We start from the raw sequence: 22,810 nt of genomic DNA on the forward strand, positions 1-22,810 counted from the left end.
CAAGATCATGCCTTGTTAAGGCGTGATGTGATCAAGGCTTAATTATTTCATTCCCACGTCTTACTTATTAGGTTTTGGCCACGCATTAGGATCTCGTTCCCACACTTTACTAATTAGTGGCCGCGACTTAATTATCCCGTTTCCACACCTTACTAAGTCGTGGCCACACATTATTTTTATTTATACAGGATGTCACCAGCAGGGCTCTGTAGTTTACTGGTGGTTTTGTATGGTAAATAAAATGGCTATATTTGTGATGTAGACACGGCGACCCCTGGTTCCTATCACCACCACTATAAAGAAATCTGAGAAAAATTGGTGGATTTCCCCTTTAACTAGCCCATTCCGTAATATCTTCTGTTTGAGCCACCCGTTGTGGATTTCCTTGAGTATTTAGTGTAATTAGTCTAATTTCTTCAATTTTCATTCAACTTCTTTGTATCCTGATTACGTAACGCCGTTACATGTAATTCGTTACTACTCAATAACGTGGCCGTAAACGTTAAACCAGTACGCAGAATGGTTTTAACTGTAGCCAGTACTGGCGGACGGTGCTTCCACACAGGCTAGTGTTCTTGTTGGAGTGCACTAACTAGTGTACGAGTGTATAGAATGCCTGTAGGCCAATGGGAACAGCGCACTCGGTGACATCATATGGTGGGCGTGGTCTCGTCGCCTTCGTCGACCTACCGCCGCCGCCATCACGGTAGAGGGAGGCGAAGCCCATGGACAACGATCTGTGGAAAGGACTAACAAATGAAGGTATTTTTCGTCCTGACCGCCGCTTTTGTAACATATCTGTTCTTCCTGGAATGTTGCTTTTTATTACTGAGCGTTTTGTGGACGTTGTTTTGACCTTGGCCGAGTAGAGCTCGTCAGTTTTAGGCTTCAGCTGGGCATACATAGACATTCGGTGGTGGGCGATAATACGTCCCTGACAAATTCTGCACCCTCCCGTTTCCTGTCGCTCACTGAGCCTTCAGATTGGCTGAATCCGACCTGAGCCGTCAATCAGGACAAAACCGGTTTATTATCGATGTTTAGGTGATAAATGTGCGTTCTTATAAGTTTGTACGTGAACATAAGCGTAAAATAACATTAATACATTTGCAGCAATTAGTTACGTAGCTTAGTTAAAGGGTAGCTAACGAGCTAGCTAGCTTTTGAAATGTCAATGCCTTGTATTTTTATGCCAGAATTACATTTAGCTAATCTAATCAGTCGTACATTAATTCAGTTCAACACAAGGTAAACGGCGTTTGAGTGTCCTCTGTGTTATCAGCTGTGCGAGTGAGTTGGTGTGGTTTTATATCAGACGGACACGACAGTCACTAAAGGGTCCTTGGGGTACAGGATGTGCCAGTTGACGCAGGATGACGCAGCACCTCGGAGCTGATCTTGTATGAGAGTAATAGGAGACACGTTACATCATTACTAAAAGCATGAGACGCAGTTTGTCTGATTATTCACGGGCACAAATCTGATAAGGGTCTCCTATTCCGACCTGCTTTGTACATAACTTTATATGGACATATATTTATACACACCGATCAGTTTAATGCCATAACATTAAGAGGTAAAGGGGAATTCCATCAGTTTTTCAAAAGTTCAGAATTCAGTCACTGAGATGTAAACAAAGTCATTTAGAGTGGTTTGATGTCCATTTGTGTAAAAACGTACAGACTTTCTTTACAGTGGTGGTGATAGGAACCAGGGGTCGCCATGACTACAACACAAATATAGACATTTTATTTACTATCAAAACCACCAGTGAACCTACACGAGTCTTCTGAGTTTTTATCAGGAGTGTTGATGATGGTAAAATAGTGGTAGATCTGAAAAGTTTTGTTTGGGGACTATTTTGCCTCACAACGCCCTGCATGCACCCCTCCACCATGACACTGGTCTCGAAACTATCTTTAAAAAAACTGGCTAAACCATGCATTAACATGTTTTGTGTCTGGATTGTATCTGGATAAACTTTGGCTGGTTTCTATTTACACTTTTTGACTAAAATGTGTCATTTTTACCAGATCTGATTTACTTTTCCAATGTAAAAAGAACGTCAACGCTTACCTCGTTGCCATTTTACGTTTGTTTTCTTTTTTCATCATTATGATACGAGTCAAAGAGCCTGACTTGGACACTTTCATGGGCCTGGAGTGCAGGAAGGCTCTTAGTTTGCTGAACTCCAGACTTGCGTATCATTTTAGTGTTTATTCCCTCACCTGCTAGCCAGAAATCAGCAGATACATTTCGGGCTCACATAGTTGTATAAGGAGAATTAAAACAAATTCCGTTTACAATTGTGTTCAATGTAGTGAAGATTCATCTCTGACCCTTTGAATGTGGTTTAGGTGATCTAGTCATCCAGTGTCTCAGGCATCAGGCCATGTATTCATAACCATTTAATGTAATAACTTTCTGTGATGGAGCTTTTAGAGGTGGACGTCTGGTTCCTATCACCACTGTGAACAATTCTGACTCACACCAAACATTGGTGCATTTCACACCAAACCACTCTGAATGACTTTTTCATCTTAGCCATTTAACTATTTAGAAAATTTGAAAAATTGGTGAAATTCCCCTTTACGTAGGGGGTGCAAGAGAAGGGATGAGCAGAGTTTCTGCCTCTGTCATGGAGTGAGTATGTGAAATGAATAATATGCATTTCTTCTTTTCTGTTTTCACTCATAATAAGGTCTTGTCTCTGTGTTCCTCTTTTGTCAGGAGACCCGCTGAGCCCCGTCGCCGTGACGATGCTGACCCATCTTTTCAGGCTGCATGGCCTGTTTGTGGCCTCACATCCATGGGAGGTGATCGTGGGGACGATTGCAGTGACGATTTGCCTCATGTCTATGAATGCCATCGCCGGCAGTGACCAAATCTGCGACTGGAACCACCAGTGTCCTAAAGTGCAGGAGGTATGGAGGCCTGTGAGGGACAAGAGTGGAGCCATCCATATGATATCCACACTCTTTGATTATCCTGTCATTTTCACGTCTACTCTGGCAGTAATATGAGATGTAAACAGCCTGTACACACAATCACATTGATTTTGTTAGTGTGTGGCTGAAATTATCATTATCAATGCACATCAGAACATCAGAGCAGCCCTGATCTAGAACTTTACATTGTCCTCGATGACAGTAGCCACGTTTACATGCAGCCTAATAATCAGTGTTAATACTCCGACTAATAGCTCAGTCAGAATAGACTAGTCTGCTTGAGGCCATTTAGAATACAGTTTCTATCTGATTGATCGAGGTGGGTAATCCTGTAAATAATCCGTTAAGTAGAAGAATAATATCCGTGTAAACGCCTGTATCATTACATTCCCTATCGGAAAGTTTAAGTCCGTTCTGATGATGTTCGTCACGTCGTAGTGAAAGTTTATACCGTTCAACATGGCGGAGCAGAAACTGGTCAGCAGAGGAGACGAAGTTTATGCTCTGATCTTTAAAAGACGGCGGTGGGACGGACATCCAGCTTATGTGTCTCAGAACACGACGTCTTCCTCTCAGCCTTCTTTAATAAGGACATGTGAAGGACGTTTTCCTGAGTCTGACATCATTTTAAAGCTATTAAAAACAGAAGCACTGCTCACTGCTGCTCATCTCACTCTGACTGGACTCACGTGATGCTGGTTGTCATGGTAACGTCTACACTAAGCGGTTCGCTGCGCATGCGCATCATTTTCGTGTGATTGGGGGAGCCCTAACTAGTGGGTGGAATTGGACATGACTAAATTGAAGAGAAAATTGGGATAAAAACCAAAAAAATAAAAACTGTAACGTTACAAATATTCATATGTTTATCTGCGTTATCAAGCAAAGTTAGCTAACGTAACTTTCTTTATGTTAACCACATATCAAAGAATCATCTACTATTTATTACTAATATTGCGTTTACGTTGGTATGCACTTGTAGACTATGCAGATTAAAAAAAAAATAATGCTTTAAAAGGACATATCATGGAAAAAATTATTTTTTTTAAAATGTGAATTTGATGCAGCAAGTTTCAAAACACGCCGTTCACTCCTCACTCCATACAGTCTATAAATGAAAAAAACTGTAACAACATCCCATTTTAAATTCACTCTTTTTGTGATGTCACATATATCTGCCTGCAGTTTAGCCCCGCCCTGAAATTATGACGAGTTTTCAACCCTGGCTGCTTTTTGAACGAGGCACAGTACAGGGCAGCCAGCCTGTCAGAACAGAGCTAATTTACATATATCAGTCTGAAAGACACAGCAGAGTAAATATAAATATATATTTATGTTTATATAAAGAGCAAATGTAAAGAAAATGCATTATGGCTGTTCTTTGGTACATAAAACCACACAAGCGGAAATACAAAAATATGGGCCTTTTAACATCGTTAAATTGAAGTAACACAGGCTTTGTTCACACAGCAGGGAAAAGTGGCCCAGATCTGATTTTCTCACCAAATCTGATTTTTTTGTTTGGCTTTTCACATTATCTTTTAAATGTGATCTGTATGAGACATCAGTCTGAACAGATCAGCTCCTAAACTGACCCGCATGAGCAAAAGATCAGAGCGTCACGGCTCATCCAGAGGTGAACAATCACGACTGCCAACGAACGCCAGTCGCTCCCGGAGGATCAGCTTCACCTTCGCCAGCATCACAGGAGCCATCATGAAGCTTCACTGACTGACAGCTGGGCTCATCATCCAGAATGTGTTTGAGTTCGTCGTAAAAAGTGCTCGTTATTCGGCCACGGTCACTTCTTTGGTTCATGTCCTCGGATTCTTTAAACTTAATTTTTTTGACGCTGCCGCTTGGTTCTCTTACGGAGCGGTTTGGATAGGTTTTTTCTAAATTTTTGGTACAGAAACATCAGCCTAAATGTTTGAGTCTCAGCAGAGCGAAATTATGACAAATGTGGAGTTGGATTGACGTAAAAGTCGCATGAATTCTGTTCTGACAGAGTCGCATTGCAGCATATTGGATACATATCAGATTTCAGTACCACATATGAAAGCATCTTAAATCGGAATTGAAAATGTCAGATTCAGTGTGTTTTTGTTGTTCACACTGCCACACAGACACATCTGTGTCACATGAAGAAAAGGATCAGATTTGGGCCACTTTCACCTGCTGTGTAAACAAAGCCAAAGACACCTTAATTGCAGTTGCAGTCTGAAGCTGTTGGCTGATGGATCCATACTTCATTTATGCTTTGACGTGCATATTTGTAGACAACGTAAAGGCTATGCAACGTGACGGGAAACTGTGTTTGAGCACTTGCTGTTAGGCCGAGGTGTCCGCTGAAAAGGAAAACGCCAAAACAGCTGCTCGCTCGTAAATCGGAGAGCAGTTAAGCTTTTCGACCTGGGCTCCAAAAACTAAATATGAGTCCAGAACTTTGTGGAGACACTTTATTTGTTCACTCTTCCAGAAAATCCTGAGCAGTGATGTCATCATCTTAACCATCACAAGGTGCCTGGCTATCGTCTACATCTATGTGCAGTTCAAAAATCTGAGGCAGCTCGGCTCCAAGTACATGCTCGGTGAGTGTTTTCGCCGGATTAATGCTTCTTGAGTTTCTGATTTCCCACATAACCTTCTGCTCAGACACGACAGTCACTAACGTTATAAAAAGTACACATAGACAAATAAACAGTCCACAGTGATTTGGTGCGTGAGTGAGTTACCATAACAGTTTCCAAATCACTCATGGAAGTTCAGTATTTACAGTTACCATCCAGTACCGAGTTCTGATAAATTCATCATTCAGTCTAATCATGTGATTGAATTGAGTCAGTCCATGCCTTGGCTGGAGTACAGAGAGGAGACAGGAACCAAACCTGTGTCCTTCTAACTGTATTCTACTGCCTAAGATATCAGTAACTACACTGAAAACAAAATCTTACATTTCACTCTGTTGGTATTTATTTGTATATATTCTGATGTTATATCGTGCTAAGATGAACACTTTTCCTGGCCCGCTTATGCTGGGCATTCATTACAGGACTTTTAAAACCTTAACAGATTTCTAAAATGGAGAGCATCACACACTTAACGTCAGTTTGTCACAGAATTCCTTGTCTTTTTGTCGTGAGGGAGCTCAGACTAGACGACAGGGCAGAGAGAGAGTATAACACAAAGAGTTTGGGCTACGTATAAGAACTCAAACTCCCAGATCTCCTTTAGAGATCACAACATAAATAAAGCTAAACTTACTGGACCTGTTTGTGCCTTTTATGTGCAGCGAAAGCTCAAACTGGGGATTAACATGCGGTGAGAAACGCTGATTTCACACTGTGAGCTGGAGAAATATTTCACTACAAACTGGCAGCTGAGCTGAAATTGTAAAGAGAGTGACCTGACGAGTGGATCATCATTATAAACATGATATCGGCTCTTATCAGCTCCTCTGTCTCCACGCCACTGTTCATGCACATCTGTTCGCCTGTTTCTCTGCTCTTCTAGCTCTCTGATTGGCTGTTGTTTGAATCACTCGTTGAGTAAATCTCTGACATCCTCACACTGCAGGACTCATAAATGTTTTGACTCGTAAATATCAAATATTGGAGGGTCTCTGATCACTTCAGAGCAGATTGGAGGACTTAAGATTCACTCGTTTCTCCTCTCACACTAACAGATAATCCGCACTTAATCAGTCGCTTCTGATCAATCTGGAAAATTGCTTCAGATTGTGAAAATTTCACCGCAAGGGGCAAATCGGGGTTAAAATCGGGCAAAAAAATCATGTGTAGTGTAGGCCCAGCTTTAGACATTTGCATGTTTGTTTGTGTGTGTGTGTGTGTGTGTATATGTGTGTGTCTGTGTATACGTACATGTAAAATGTGTGTGTGTGTGTGTGTGTGTGTGTGTATATATATGTATGTATGTGTGTGTGTGTATATATATGTGTATATATATATATATATATATATATATATATATATATATATATATTCCCATATATGTAGTTACTCATATTGCACTTTATTTTATGTATGACAAAACTCTTTACCTGCTGGCTCTGTTGTTTATGTGCAGGTATTGCTGGACTCTTCACTGTGTTCTCCAGTTTTGTCTTTAGCACTGTGGTCATTCACTTCCTGGGCAAAGAGCTGACAGGCCTCAAGTAAGCTCTGCATTTTGAAAGCATATTGATGTCAGTTTCTTACTGTGTGTGGGTTTATGTCTGTGAGACTCCTGAAGTAACCCTGTCACAATGTTTTTATTCCAGTGAAGCGCTGCCTTTCTTCCTGTTGCTGATTGACCTGTCTAAAGCCTGCACGCTGGCCAAGTTCGCTCTCAGCTCAAACTCTCAGGTATTGTACAGCACCATAGCTGAGGGCATCGCCCTGCCAGCTAATGTAGACTTTCAGTCATTAGCTGTAGCTTAGCACACGACCGGGGTGTGATCCATCTTTCTGTTTTTCTTATAAAGCAAATCCTTCAGTCATTTCTAACCATACTTTTCAACTTTGCTTTACATGTTGTTCACTTACAAATTACCCTGAAAAAATCTAGACGGTTTCATCATCCCAGACAAGGTGGCAAATTACTGTGCTAAAACATCTGCATTTAAACTGTGATTGTTCCATTTTTCTATAATAAAAAATTTAGTCCCAGTTTCTACATTTTATAAGTACTTATGTAGCATCATCGGCCCAGAATTCCCACACTGATACATCCCTAATAAATACATTTTTCTGTTTATTTTTCTCTCTATACACTTCATATAATACGACTGCTACTTGTATTACTAATAATAAATAGGCAAAATGTTTAGTAAACATTTTTAATGTACATCAACCTTCCTTTAGTACATTTAAACAGTACAGTTACACAGCAAAAGAGTTGATTGGATGGATACTGAAGAAGCGACCTCCAGAAAAAGTCCCTGAATCAGTAATCAGACTGCCAGCACCACTCTGATCATTAGACTGTGAAGGATTTGGATAATGCCTCTGATCAGCTTCCATGGCTCTGATCCCTGTTCCTTAACCCACAGGAGGAGGTGAGGGAGAACATAGCTCAGGGCATGGCCATCCTGGGCCCTACCTTCACTCTGGATGCTGTGGTGGAGTGCCTGGTCATTGGAGTGGGAACCATGTCTGGTAAGACTCGATTCTCTCTGCCAAAATGCTTTACACTACATTTAATTCTACTGTACTACATTTATCAGTCTGGTAGCACCGTATCAGTCTGAAAACGTAGTCATGAGCTCAGTGATCCAGGTCCGGCTGATACGGTCAGCCTGTTTTGAGTTGTGCCTGAAGTTAACAGTATCTGGATGTTTTGGATATAAGAGAATCTTTAGGCTCCACCAGTGTTGGTGTGTCTAGTAGCAGCTCCAAAAGACCCCTGTGGAGTTACTGTATTCTCACCTGATTACATTCACCTTCTGCATCCACCCTCATGACTCCCTGTCTCGGTCCAGGTGTGCGGCAGCTGGAGCTCATGTGCTGTTTTGGCTGCTTATCCGTCCTGGCCAACTACTTTGTCTTCATGACCTTCTTTCCGGCCTGTGTCTCTCTGGTCCTGGAGGTGAGGACTGGACATGCTGTGATAATTAGGTTTGGGCAGTTTGGGCCTTTTATCATCACAGAACCATCAATTTTGGCAAAGAATATTATTTCTGCACAATTCGAAAATTTTTCATTGAAAAACAAAAATATATGACTATATAAAATAAAGATAAATGATAAAGATGAAGATACAAGATAAAGATATGAAAATTAAAATAAAGAGGAAATATTTGAAGTTCTGCACTATTTCTAGGTCACTACTAAATTATAAGGAAATTTGTGACACTGACCGTGTTAAAGCCTTTATGCAAAAAGGTCAGATTATTTTTCTAGTTTTATCTCTACTTTCGAAGCTGGATTTCAGACGACTCTGTGGTAGAATTGATCTGCTCATTAGAGGCTTTTTCATAAGCTTATAAAGTCCATGCCAGCTTGGTCACACTGTCATTCAAGCAAAAGGGGGACACACCACCAAATACTAAGAAATTCTGAAATTCATGTACAGACATTTAAAGACACTATTTTTGCTCAAACTGTTATTTGTAATGAAAAATCTGCCTTAAATTAGTAAGGAATGCAAAATAGAAGCATTTTCAGTAGTAGTCTTAGTCTTTTTTTGGTGTGTATGTGTGTGTATATATCGCTGCTGTCGGAACAAAACCTCATATTTTTTTTAAGTTTGTTGTTTTTCAGTTTTTGACATAATTTGAAAATACCTGTTGCCCTTTACATTGTGTGTAAATTTCATGATGAATGGACGAAAAGAAACGACCCAACATGACTTGGATAAAAGTCTGGTTCCATTGACAAACATTAAAAGTAGAGTAAGTTTTTTCCTTCTCCTGTAAAGTTACCATTTTGAAGATACGAGGTTTTGTTCTGACAACAGCGATATATATCTGAACGTATGCATGTACATATACTCATATATGTACACACTCTATCATGGCAGTCATTTGCGGTGTTGGTGTCTAAACTGCACTATTTGTGCTGTGTGTCTCCTGTAGCTGTCGAGAGAGAGCAGGGAGGGGCGACCCATCTGGCAGCTGAGTCATTTTGCCCGCGTTCTGGAGGAAGAGGCAGACAACAAGCCCAACCCTGTTACTCAACGCGTCAAAATGATCATGGTGAGAAATGATAGTCTGCCTGACGGCACATCTGATTATAAATCACCTGTGTTTAATTAAAAATCTGTTTGTAAAAGCAGTGGAGATTTTATCATGGTTGAACTGAAAATGTTATAAAAATAATCAGGTTTAAAACTTGTTGATAGTGATAGAGATTTATAATAGTTGGTCTGGAAACGTTGAAAACTTGTTTTGAGTTTATTTATTGTAGTTATGACATTTGCACTTGTATAGAATATTTAGTTTGTCAATGATTATTTGTTCTATAACCATCTAGACAGTTTCAGATATTTCCAGAATGTTCTAGACAGCCTTTGGTTCTGGCTTTGCTGTTGTTAATGTAATGTTGTGTTTGTCCAGTCTTTGGTCCTGGCACTGGTTCATGCCCACACACGGCTGTTAGCGGAGTCTCCCTCCAGCAACTCCAGCGGCTCAGCTGTGGACCTGCACAGCCCCGTCCTGGACTCGGACACGGCCATGACGAGGTAGGTTTCTGTTTTTCATTATGCGTATTATATATCTGTAGGAAAACAAGTTCATTTTTTAATTAAAACATTTCAACAACACATAAAAGCAAAATGAATCTTTATTTCAGAATCGAAAATAGCATTGAATCTGAACATGTGTATGGTTACATGCCTAGCTTCAGTTATCCAGCTAACATACAAATGGAGTTAGAGTTCTTGCTAAGGGCCTCTTTTCCTCCTCTCTCTTTAGTGTGGACTTGGAGCAGGTCATCACGCTCTCTCTGGCTCTGCTGCTGGCGGTGAAGTATGTCTTCTTTGAGCAGGCGGAGACAGAATCCTCCCTGTCCATCAAAAGCCCCATAACCGGCCCCCATACTGCCCTGACCAATAGGAGAGCGGGAGAGGAGTGTTGTAGGAGGGAACTGACCCCACCCAAAGCTGTAGAGAGGGTGAACACTAACTCAACAACAGCTTCACTATGCACTACAGAGGAGAGAGGTAAGGTAGCCTATTGTAGGTCTCAATAAAGAAATCGTTAACCATTAAGAGCTTCATAGGAGCATCTGGTTGGGCTGCACGATATATTGTGTATTAACTGTTATCGCAATATTGGCCTTAACAAACTTGTTCGCAATGAGGTTTGCGCTATGCAAATGAGCTGAATGATTTTTTTTTTTCTGTATTTTGAGCATCCTGACCAATCGCAGATTTTCTTGGGGGGGGGGTGCGGGCGGTTGGATGAGTCAGTGTGTTTACATGAATAATTTTGAAAGAAACAGGCAAATCTTTGACCACATCACAGCAAGCGTTCACCAATTTGTGTTTAATATATTGGAAGGCATTTGGCAACCATGATATACAGCAGTGCGATTTCAGTATGGTATTTCATGTATATTGTGCAACCCTAATGTGTGATAAAAGTAAAATGAATAAAGCTAAATGTGGTTAGACCACATGCCCACTTACTGCTTTTCAGTGCCCCCTGTTTTCTTTCCGGTCATTCATATACAGGGTGATTTCAAAAAGATTCATCCGATTTCGAAGTGAATTTTCACTTGTAAATCATTACAGAACAGTGCAGTAAACTGTAAATGTTTTAAGGAGCGTAAAGTTTATTATGTAATTTTGCAAGCGCTCAGTATGAACCTCCTCCAGCTGGACAGACAACATCAACACCATAGTCAAATTCATCCCATACTCAAATGAGCATGTCTGGTCAAATTGACCCCAGCGATAATAGGAGGGGTGAAGTGTTCTATTCTTATTCATAATTTGTGCCTGTTCATTCATAATATTTGTGCTTTTGCATGTTTCAGTGATGATTCACTTCCTTTTCTCGATTAGATGATGTGAAACGGCCTCTGCTTGTGTTCGGAGAACAGTCATGTCTTCCAGCGCAGAGAGATAAAGAGAAGGAACCTTTAGAAGAGAGAGGGGACCACTTTCTCAAACACGATCCTCCTCAGTTTGTCCAGCCTCGCCCTCTGCAGGAGTGCCTGAGCATTCTCAGAGACCCGGAGGTACATTATCCTTTTTAATTCTTAAAGCTGTGGTTCCCAAAATCAGTCCTGTAGACCTCACGCTATTCACATGACTGGCTGGATGTTTGTCTGGCATTATATGGTCTGTAGGAATACTATTTTTTAATGGTGCTTCTATTAAAGGGTGTAAAATGAACGTTTGAAGCAGTATATCGCTGCTGTCGGAACAAAACCTCGTATCTCCATTTTTGTTATTTTTCGGTTTTTAACATAATTTGAAAATATCTGTTGTCCTTTACATTGTGTGTAAATTTCAAATGGACCGAAAGAAACGGCCCAGAATGTCTTGGAAAAAAGTCTGGTTCCATTGACTTACATTAAAAGTAAGGTAGGTTTTTTCCTTCTCCTGTAAAGTTACCATTTTGGAGATACGAGGTTTTCTTCCGACAACAGCGATATGGAACGTAAAACTGTACCTTCTTTTCTGTTTCTCATGGAAATCACTGTCTGCCGTCAGGGTGCAGCCTACCAGTGTAAAGTTGGTGGGGAGGGGGCGGGGCTTATGCTCAGTCACTCCTTAGCACAAGCATTTTCAGAGATCCGGAGATACAAGATGAAATGCGCTTGTTAAATTTTGTTACACTCTGTACATTTTCCTTTTCGGGTCTTGAAGCACAAGTCCTGCACTATGCCCGTTAATGTGTGCCTTAAACACCAGATTCAGTGCATTAACTAATTAACAACCTCCTCATGTCCCAGGACTGAATTTGGGAACCAGTGTCTTAAAGGATTGTTTATGTATCGGTGGGATACACGTCTGAAATTATTTATCATGGAAAACCAAACTTTCTTCCTTTTTGATATGATATATAAACATTGCTAAAGTTTTGAAACGTACCATTTACTACCCACTCGATACAGTCTATATACGGAAACATAAACAAAAACAGCCTGTTTTGAATTCATTGTTTCTGTGATGTCGCAAAAACCAGTGCATTTACATATATCCCTTATTCAGTCTAGAGCAGTGTAGCCCCGCCCACTCAAGTTATAAAGAGTGTTTCAGCCTGGACAGCTTTTTTTGAATAAAGCAAAATTCAGCACAATACAGGGCAGCTAATCATTCTGCTGCTGTTGTTCCACCTGATAGCAGCACATCGCTGTTATCGGAAGAAAACCTCGTATCTCCAAAATGATGAGTTTACAGGAGAAGGAAAAACATACTTACTTTTAATGTAAGTCAATGGAACCAGACTTTTTTCCAAGTCATTTTGGGGCATTTCTTTTGGTCCATTCATCATGAAATTTACGTACAATGTAAAGGGTAAATTATGTCAAAAACTGAAAAACAAAAACAAAAATTTAGATATGACAACAGCAATATATAATTTTTTGTTCCGTACCGTTATAGTTCCGCTGCTTATGTTTTCTGTACTTTGCTGTTGTGCGACTGTTGTATAAAAGCAATAGAGCACTCAAAGGCCACGTTATCACAAATAATATCATAGCTGGGATTCCGTCACAGACAAAAGCTTGAGGCAAGTTAATTACGTTGATAAACTAGTAATCAGAGATGTTAAAATTATTTACTACTATTTATCTACTGGTAATAATTCTAGCAAGTGAGTAAAATGTGTGTTCTTATAAACTGTGAACAGGACTTTAGATCTGCAGAGCCTTTCAGACCTGTTTACATGCCCTGTTTATGGTTCCATGTCCGCATGTGCAGCGGGGTCCACGTTTCCTAAGCGATGCTGAGGTGATAGCACTGGTGGAGAACAGGAGCATTCTGGGATACCGTTTGGAGGCGGTGATGGAGACCCCAGAGAGGGGCGTGGCCATTCGGAGAGAGATGCTTTCGAGTAAACTGCCCCACTCATTGGCCCTGGAGACACTGCCCTACAGAGACTATGACTACTCTAAGGTACTGAACTGCTCCTCTGTTATGGGCAGCATCAGATTCCTTTTCCACATATATGCACGTCAGTTCTTAGAAGCCACTCAAAAACATTTATACACAATGTGTAATCATTCATTTAGAGTTTGTGATTTGCTCATGGACAGTAGTTTAATTTTTGGATTTTTTTTAATGCAAAACAAAGTACACTTTTTCTTAAAGTCTCGTCTCGCAGAAATAATTTTTTGAGTTTTAATTTCAGTATTAAAGTATTACATAGTGTAAGTGTTTTGCTTCCTCTTGCTCTAAGGTGATGGGCTCAAACTGTGAAAATGTGATTGGCTATGTGCCGGTGCCGGTGGGCGTGGCTGGACCACTGCTGTTGGATGGGAAAGAGTTCTACATCCCCATGGCCACGACGGAAGGCTGTTTGGTAGCCAGCACTAACCGAGGATGCAGGGCCATCACTGTGAGTCTCTCTCTTTTATTTGTGTCTTTTAATTCCTTTGGTTTTGCCGCTCGATGAACCACAGAAACTCTTCTTAGAAAGAATACAGAAAAGGGCTGAAAGATGAATAATTTTATATCGAAATCGAAATCGCAATTTAAGAGAGTGCAGTTTTCAAATCGCAAAATTTGCAGTTTTTTTTTGGTAACGGTTTATTTGGATGCCACTGAACTTGAAGTTGAATGTTACTTAGATGGTTCACTATAGATGCTTTGTAAATGCTCAGTCTGCCTTTCAGTAACATTCAACTAAATACCCATTAAATTCAACTGAACTTGAAGTTCAGTGTGAACAAGTTTATTAAATCTATCCCTAACCTTAAACCTAACCCCAGCCCTAACCTCAAAGCAAAACCTACATCTACCCCTAACCCTAACCCTAAATATAATGTTGTTGATAATCAACTGAGGATCACCAGAAAGTTTGTTAATGATTTAAGTAGCTGTAGAGCGTCTACAGGGGACAATCCAAATAAAGTGTGACCTTTATCCAAAACATTGTCTTAAGTTTTAAAAGGGGAAATGAAACCTAATAACCCAGAGCTGTATACTACCTATAGAGTTAGACCACTCGAAGGCAACTAAACCTCCATGTGTTGTGACATCACAGCCAGAACTAACTGGCTTTCTGGCACATTACATTAAGTGGTCAAGCCTCAAGTGTTCTGGTCCTCTTTAAAGATCTGAACTTATATAATTTATAGTCAAGTCAAGTCAAGTCAGCTTTATTGTCAATACTACAATATGTACAGGACATACAGAGTATTGAAATTGCGTTACTCTCAGACCCCATGATGTAGCAATAACATTAAATAGAAAGTAAACAGGAAAAGTGTGAATTTAAATAGACACTAAATAAACACTAAACACTAATCGTAAAAATAAGCACAAATTAGATATATATATATATATATATATATATATATATATATATATATATATATAAAATAAAATGAAATTTGAATAATAAATATATATGTATATATATAAATATAGATTTTGAACAACAGATTAAGATCTGTGGGTATAAATAGTGCAAATATAAACAGTAGTGCTATTGGAATGAGCTTATGGAGCAGTTAAAGTGATGAGTTTATAGAAAATGTTTAAATCACAGTCGCAATATTATTTAGGAAAATCACAATTAGATATTTTCCCCAAATCATTCAGCCCTATTACAGAATCACAGTCAGGGCTTTATTGGCCAGTTATGCACATACAAGGAGTCTTCGGCTACACAGAAGGCCACAGCTTTGTGTTTCAGCCCCTTTCAGACTGAAAACCCAGGACATTATCGGGAGACTTTTACCAGTAATGTTCAGGGTTTGTGTCATTCACACATGTAATCCTTAACTGGTATTTTACCAGGATGCACACGTTCAGTCATGAAACTCTTAGTAAACAAGAGGTACTGTGTTCGGCATGAAGAGCCAGCAGCTCCTTCATTCCTTGTGAATGAAAGTGAATAGCCACTAATGACCAAAACCTAATGCTGCTTTGTGGCTGTTCACATTCATTTACTCTTAGTTGCATAACAAACATCAAACATTTATTTATATAGCACTTTTCTAAGTCAGGCTGCAGTAAGATAAAGTAAATAAAATAATAAAACTAATACAAAACAAAAACATAAAGCTAAAGACAGTGCAGTTTCATCCCCAAACACCACAGAGAACATTAGCTCTCCTTAGAGTCAGCAAATCTAATGTTTAAGGGGAGAGTATTCCAGAGCTTAGGAGCAGATACTGAAAAAGCACAGCCTCCCTTCCATTGTCGCTTTGTTCTAGGGACACTAAAAGCCCCTGACTAGAGGACCTCAGTGTCCCAGCGCTGAAATATGGCACTAATAGCTCAGAGATATGTTCCGGCCCATCACCATGCACCGCCTGTTATGTTAAAACCAAAATTTTAAAATGTACCCTTAAAGTAACAGGCAGCCAATGCAAAGCTGCCAATATGGGTGTAATATGCTCCCTTCTTTTAGTCCTAGTAAGTACCTGAGCTGCAGTCGTGTCATAGTTCCTTGACTAACAGTGTTTTCACACGCAGTTCGTTTTAAAACAGCCGAACTGAGTTCTGTTAAAGTGAACCTGGAAGGGAGCCAACTGCAAATAACCTCAGTTCATTTTGTGTTCACAATGTAAGTGAACTCTAAAGAGGACTCAGTCTTCTTTCTGGTCCTTTGAGATCTCAGACCACTTCTCGTTCAGACCACAACTCCAATAGAACCTTTAACACGGTAAAATCACGCGGGCTCTCACATCTTATCGCTTTAATAAGTCAGCGCTGCTGTCTTGTCGCCGATCACGGACAGACTTTATCCCGAGTAGAACCTTATAAACGATCGTTGGTCTGTTTTTACCTGCTGAAGTGCTGAAGACTGTGGCTGTGTGTACGGTGAGCCTCGAGGTCTTCACCATAAAGCAAAGCTAAAGCGGACTGGGGCCGTTTTGTTTTCACAATGTACAAATTAATCGAACCACAAAACCAACTACAAACGAACCAAACTGAGACCACAGTCCGGTTAGTTTCTGGGGCCATTTAGAGGGGACTGAGTTTGTTTGGCATGTTCACATATGCAAAAGAAACCATGACTCAGAGTCCACTTCAGACACTGAAACGGCCCAAGTGTGAAAACACCCTAAGACATGTAAGTAACGCATTACAAGACACAACCAAGTCAAGTCAAGTGGCTTTTATTGTCATTCCATCCATGTATAAGTACACAGTGGAGGGAAATTACGTTCCTCCAGGAACAACAAGGTGCAACATGGAACAAAAGAGTACAAAGTGCAAACTTGCAGACATAAGTGTGCAAACAAAAAATTAAACTAGAAACAATGCAATACATTAAACAGACATTAGACACAGTAAACAGACAGGACAGTGCAGCGCCGACACAGCACTCATTTCTGGACTTGAGGTAGTGGAATAATGACGATATAAAAGCCTGAATTATTTTGTCTGTATCCTGAAAGGAAAGCATTTTTCTGATTTTAGCAGTATTTCTCAGTTGAAAGTAACAAGCCCTGTAATAAGCATATACATACTAATTTGTGCACAGTATTCAGTGTAAAGTTCAGTATTCTGTGTTTATTTCTCTCTGTAGTTGTCGGGTGGGGCAAGTGCGTGTGTTCTGGCGGACGGTATGACTCGGGGTCCTGTCGTGCAGCTGCCGTCCGCATGCAGGGCTGCAGAAGTCAAATCCTGGCTGGAGAGTTCTGAAGGCTTCAACGCGGTCAAGCAGGCTTTTGACCACACCAGCAGGTCAGAGGGCGAATTTCGAAGGGGCAGTGGTACAACTAGAAGGATGTGTTAACATCACATTACACTGACATGCAATCCTTAGCGCTGCCTTCCATCCTCCTGTCTATTTTCAGCTCTTATGTAACAGCGTGTTATTTGATTCTGCTTGCTTTGCAGTGCTTTTGAGTGCGTATGCAAAATTAATGCTTATAAATAGTGTGTAGATGTTTGGAGCCATTTATTTTTAAATGTACAATGATTCATGAATTAGTCAGAGGGCATAAGTTGTAGAGCTGGATTAGGTTTACCAGAAGAGGTCTGGTAATTTCTGGGATATGACTGACCAGTTCGTATGGAATTAAAGTATCTCTGGAATTTCCTCAGATTTTTTCCGGATAGCCTGGGACAAAACATCAATCCATGCAGACAAACTAAGTTTCTGGTTAATGCCATATAGCATAGCATTAGGCCAGGGGTCGGCAACATGCGGCTCCTTTACTGCCCTGTTGTGGCTCCACAGCAGAATTAGATTTGCTGGTAAAAATAAAATAATCCTCCTTTACAGTAAAATAAAGCTCTGCTGATCGTTCAACACAGTTTAACAATAAATGGTCTTAAACTCTGGAGTTAATGTAGAACTGCTAATTCACCCTTTAACCCTGAAGATCAGCGCAGACTGCAGGTCACTATAGCAACAGCCTCACCTAGCTAATAGCTAATGAAAAGACAGAGAAATATTTAAGACGAACATCGATAATTTGGACACAAATGGATTTATTTGCATTCATAGTCACTCCAGCTGGTTTCCTGATACGTTTAATCTGCAACGAGAAACTGTCAAACACTAAAAAGTCACAAAGCTGAGGTCGTTTTTCGTTCGTCAGCCTCTCGTTCAAATTGTCCCGTTCCACCGTAAATGGTGCAGCAGTTACATTCTGGCATCTCAGGCACCATTTAAGGTGAAACAGGAAAATTAGAACAAGAAGCTGGAGAATGAGAAGCGACTTCAGCCTCGCAAAAAATCGAACACTGAGACATTTTACAAGAAACTGTTCTACTTTTGTGGAAAAGTTTCCTGCTGGAGATGTGAGAAAAGCAGCTGTAGCTGAGCTAAAGCTTAAAGCAGAGCAAAGTAAGTCTGCATTTTTTGTTTATATTATAATTTCTAGTCTATACTAGTACATTAGGACACCCTGAGACATATTTACAGCCAAGATGGTAAAATGGACATAAAATGTTGTGGCTCCATAGGTGGTTTGATATTTGTTGGACAAAATGGCTCTTCTTAACATTTGGGTTGCTGACCTCTGCATTAGGCTAATAAAATGGACTTATTCAGTGTACCATATGCTGCCCAACAAGACAGAAGTCACACTGCACTAGTACTTTCAAGATACTTCCATCTCCTTCTAATTAGGCCATCAGCAAAAATGTTGTAGATTACAGTAATCCTGTTTTGAATTTTTTTTTGAACTGTGCCTTTTTAGGCAGTAGCTTTGTTGTCTGTTCCTGGGTTTGTTATTACATCACTCTGAGGTCAATTCAAATAAGACTGTTGTTATTAAAGGAGGTCATTTGGTCCAGAATTGTTACTTAGGAGACTTGTAGAAACTGCAGACTTTGCTGATTCATACTGGTTTAAAATCAAAGATCTCATAGATAATTGGTCAAATTACAGCACCTCCCTGGGTAAAGGTAGTCCAGCTCAAACAGGGCTTTAGTCTTGACATGTTTAAGAGCTTTTAGACTAAATACTGTCTGAACTGTGCTGTGTTGGGTTTAACACTGTCTGAACTGTGCTGTGTTGGGTTTAACACTGTCTGAACTGTGCTGTGTTGGGTCTTACGCTGAACTGTGCTGTGTTGGGTTTCACACTGTCTGAACTGTGCTGTGTTGCAGGTTTGCTCGGCTGGACTGCCTGCAGATCAGTCTGGCTGGCAGGAACCTGTACATCCGCTTTCAGTCTCAGACCGGGGATGCCATGGGCATGAACATGCTGTCCAAGGTATGTGTTGGTCTGACTTTTCCAGATATAAAGTGTAGGGAACCTGATAACCTCTTTGATTCTGTGACCTTTACTCCACTGCCCATCTCCCTTTAAAGGTGGATGTGTTTCAGCGCTCTCTTATGTAGTATTATCACATTACACCTCATTACATTCACGCTCACTATAATCACTTATATTATTCACTAATATTCACGGTAGTTTTGTGGCCAAAATAGGCTTCTTAGATTATTAATATTATGTAATAAGTTCAACTTCTATAGCGCCTTTCTCAAACACAAGATCGCTTTACACAGGCAGGGTGAAATAAAAAATAATAACACCTCAGCGAGGAGAAGAGTGAAAGTGCTGAGAAAACAGGTAGGTTTTAAGCTGAGCTTTGAAGGAGGAAGGTGAGGGACAGTCACAGAGAGATTGCAGTGATGTGTTCAAAGTTTGGGGGCCATGACGCTGAAAGATCTGCCTCCAACAGTGACCAGTCTACATTTTGGGAAAACTAGACGACTTGTGTCAGAGGGCCTAAGTGTACGGGCAGGGCAGTGAGAGTGCAGGAGATCAGTTAAATAGGCTGGGGGGAGTTAAATAGGTGGACCGCGGTCCGAGTCCGGACCCTGACGCTGTCCTATGTGGACCTGGACCTAAAACTGATAAACTATGGAGAATTATTTAATTTCGATGGGGTGGTCCTATTTCAATCAGCGTAGCTTTTCTAGCCTTTACTGTACCACTTTAGCGGCCCGGGAAACTCACAGACAATCGCATGTGTTGTAAATATCACACGTGATGCTACTCAGCCAATCAGATCTGTGGATTATGATGAGCACTGAGACTCGAGTGAGTGACGAGGCGAGAAACAGCAGTCGGAGAAGAAAGTGAGTCAGAGGGAAGTTATTTCACATGGCGTGATCTAAAAAGAGAAAACTGACAATAAATGTTGTTGAAATATGACTGAACTGTACTTTATTTGATTTGATATTCAGTTGTTGACTGTATAAGATGTTGATATACCTACTAGGCTACTTCAGTAAACAGTATATGGCACTGAGTTATAATACAAGTTAGACGTTATGAAGTTCCGGACCTTTGCTTGAGGAAATTTTCTCCAACTGAATTTGAATTAAATGCCCCTGATGTAGAGATTTGTAAGTTAGCAAGAGGAGTTTAAACTGGATACGAAGCGGGACGGGTAACCAGTGTAACTGACACTGAATTGGGGTGATGTGAGCTGATTTTTAGAGTGAGAGAGGAACTTCTGCTGAGTTTTGTAAATACTGAAAAGCGCAGATAGTTTTGTAGGAAACACCAAAGAGAAGGGAGGTGCAGGGGTCTAAGTAGGATGATATGAAAGCATGAACCAGAGTTTCAGTGTCTTATATGGAGAGCAGGGGGTGAAGACGAGCAATATTACGAATAGGGGTGGGAATCTTTAGGCACCTCACGATTCGATTCGATTACGATTCAGAGGCTGCGATGCGATTATAAAACGATTATTGATGCATCTCGATGCATCTTTTTTCTCTATACAGGATTTCTGTCTTCCTACTGTCTGAGGACTTGGTAGTTTTAAAGCAAAGTATTTGTAATGTAAGACCAAAAAACTTCGGTTTTGGTCTCGTTGTAGAGAGTTGGGGGGTTGGGCCTCGCCAGTAGCGAACGAAAAAACAGAGATTAAGACGAACATTTGCATTTGGAGACTTATTCGCATTTATAAGCAGCGCGGTTGGTTAAATCTGCTGAGAGACTGTCTTTCTCTAAAAAGTTGCGAAAATGAACTCGCTCCTCTTTCGAATTTTCCCGTTCCACCTTAAATGGTGCAGCAGCTACATTCGGCGCCTAAGGCAGAATTTAAGGTGGAACGGGAAAATTAGAACGAGAAGCTGGCGAATGAGAAGCGACTTCAGCCTCGTAAAACAGCCGGACGCTGAGACATTTTACAAGAAACTCTTCTAGTTTTGAAGAAAAGATGTGAGAAAAGCGGCTGTAGCTGAAGCTTAAAGCAGAGCGAAGTAAATCTGCGCTCTCGTTTATATTTTTAGCCCATACTACGACATTAACACATACTGGACATTAAATGTTGCGGCTTCCAAGGTGGTTTGACTTTGTTGAAAGGCAAAGTGGCTCTTCTTAACATGTGTGTTGTGACCCCTGACCTAACCTGGCTTTAATGCAGAGGGAGCTGGTCGGATTTCTCGCTCATCCACTTGTGTTTTTGTTATGTGGCGCTGCACTTACCCACTTCCAAATTCCGCCTTTTGCTTTCCGTCAACATTACGTTATGAATTAAATATTTAGAAAATCGATTTTTGACATTTGTGAATCGATTCGGAATCGTTCACGTCCGCATCGCGATGCATCTAAGAATCGAGTTTTTCCCACACCCCTAATTACGAAGATGCAAAAAAGCTGTTTTGACCAGAGCCCTGATATAAGGTTCAAACAAAAGGACACGATCAAAAAGTTCACCTTAGTTACGGACGACAGCTGAAGGTCCTGCAGTCACACCGTCCAAATTAAATGTGAAGTTAGTGGAATTTGCAGTAACAGACTTGGGGCCAATGAGCAGAATTTCAGTTTTATCAGTGTTTAGTTTCAGAAAATTACTCTGCGTCCGTTATTTGAGGTCTGCAATACAACTTATCAGGGCGGGGCGTGGCAGGTGGTGCTGGTGAGGACGTGGTTCTGTACGTCATCGGCATAACAGTGAAAACAGATTGTTTTCAGATAGAAATAAATTATATTTATAAATTATTTGTATGTAATGTTTAATGTCCATACTTAATCACATTTATGTATTTCGTATATTTTTAAAAAAATAATCCTGAATCACTCGAAAATAATAGAATCCATGAAATGTCTGTCAGATGGTCTCACTTTGAGCCACCCAATAAACTGTAGGCAGAGAATTCTGAGAGAGACTCCGCCCCAGACGCAGCACAGCAGCTTGTGGTCATTATTCTCCCAGATCACAGTTACAGTATCTGTTCATTGGCCAATGATAATTAAGATAACATTACTGAAAAGTGAAAAGAAAGCTTATAGTGACCGCTATGAGAGCTATGAGGCCGCTATAGTGACCATCTACAAATTACATCACAAATAGCGATCATGGGGTCCAAGCACTGGTGCCATTTTTGAGACAGTAGAGGACAAATGATGTGCAAAGTGGTCTCTATTTATAATAAATATCGGGAGATGTCTGCCACATTTGTGGTGTTGATCTTTTGACCCTGGTAATGTAAGCAACAGATTTTAAACAATTACGTCAAAATGTCTGTAAGTAAATGTGCAAATTACATGCATGAATAGGTGGAAGAGAGAGGTTAGTGTAATGATCTGGGAGGATTATCTTTAGAAGAAAGGCTGTTTGCTGATCTGCTGAGTTTATGAAGTGTTCAGTGTTGGTGATCTGCCTTTTGTCTAAAGCAGGGGTGTCAAACTCAGCCATTAGAAAAGCACACTATGTTGCAGTGCATGCTGGGGCAGTCCCCAGTGCATCTCAGGGTGAAACAGGCTAATAAGAATAGAAAATAAAAGTAATTTCCTTGTGCTTGACACATTTTGTCTA

General features: G+C 40.5%; 1 protein-coding gene across 1 annotated transcript in view; it reads left to right on the top strand.

Annotated features, from left to right (window-relative positions):
• The first annotated feature begins 642 nt into the window (after nt 1-642).
• The window catches only part of hmgcrb (3-hydroxy-3-methylglutaryl-CoA reductase b), a 29,637-nt gene continuing 7,469 nt past the window's right edge, over nt 643-22,810 (top strand). Inside the window, exons 1-15 of the mRNA XM_036587990.1 lie at nt 643-762; nt 2,731-2,924; nt 5,428-5,539; nt 7,035-7,122; nt 7,228-7,312; nt 7,999-8,104; nt 8,428-8,534; nt 9,523-9,642; nt 10,003-10,127; nt 10,360-10,607; nt 11,454-11,629; nt 13,320-13,514; nt 13,798-13,956; nt 17,104-17,261; nt 19,140-19,245. Coding sequence (XP_036443883.1) covers nt 726-762; nt 2,731-2,924; nt 5,428-5,539; nt 7,035-7,122; nt 7,228-7,312; nt 7,999-8,104; nt 8,428-8,534; nt 9,523-9,642; nt 10,003-10,127; nt 10,360-10,607; nt 11,454-11,629; nt 13,320-13,514; nt 13,798-13,956; nt 17,104-17,261; nt 19,140-19,245 — 2,016 coding nt within the window. The 5' untranslated portion in view covers nt 643-725. The remainder of the gene's footprint in view (nt 763-2,730; nt 2,925-5,427; nt 5,540-7,034; nt 7,123-7,227; nt 7,313-7,998; nt 8,105-8,427; nt 8,535-9,522; nt 9,643-10,002; nt 10,128-10,359; nt 10,608-11,453; nt 11,630-13,319; nt 13,515-13,797; nt 13,957-17,103; nt 17,262-19,139; nt 19,246-22,810) is intronic.

This window comes from Colossoma macropomum, unplaced genomic scaffold, assembly GCF_904425465.1.
Source record: "Colossoma macropomum unplaced genomic scaffold, Colossoma_macropomum, whole genome shotgun sequence".
NCBI lineage: Eukaryota > Metazoa > Chordata > Actinopteri > Characiformes > Serrasalmidae > Colossoma > Colossoma macropomum.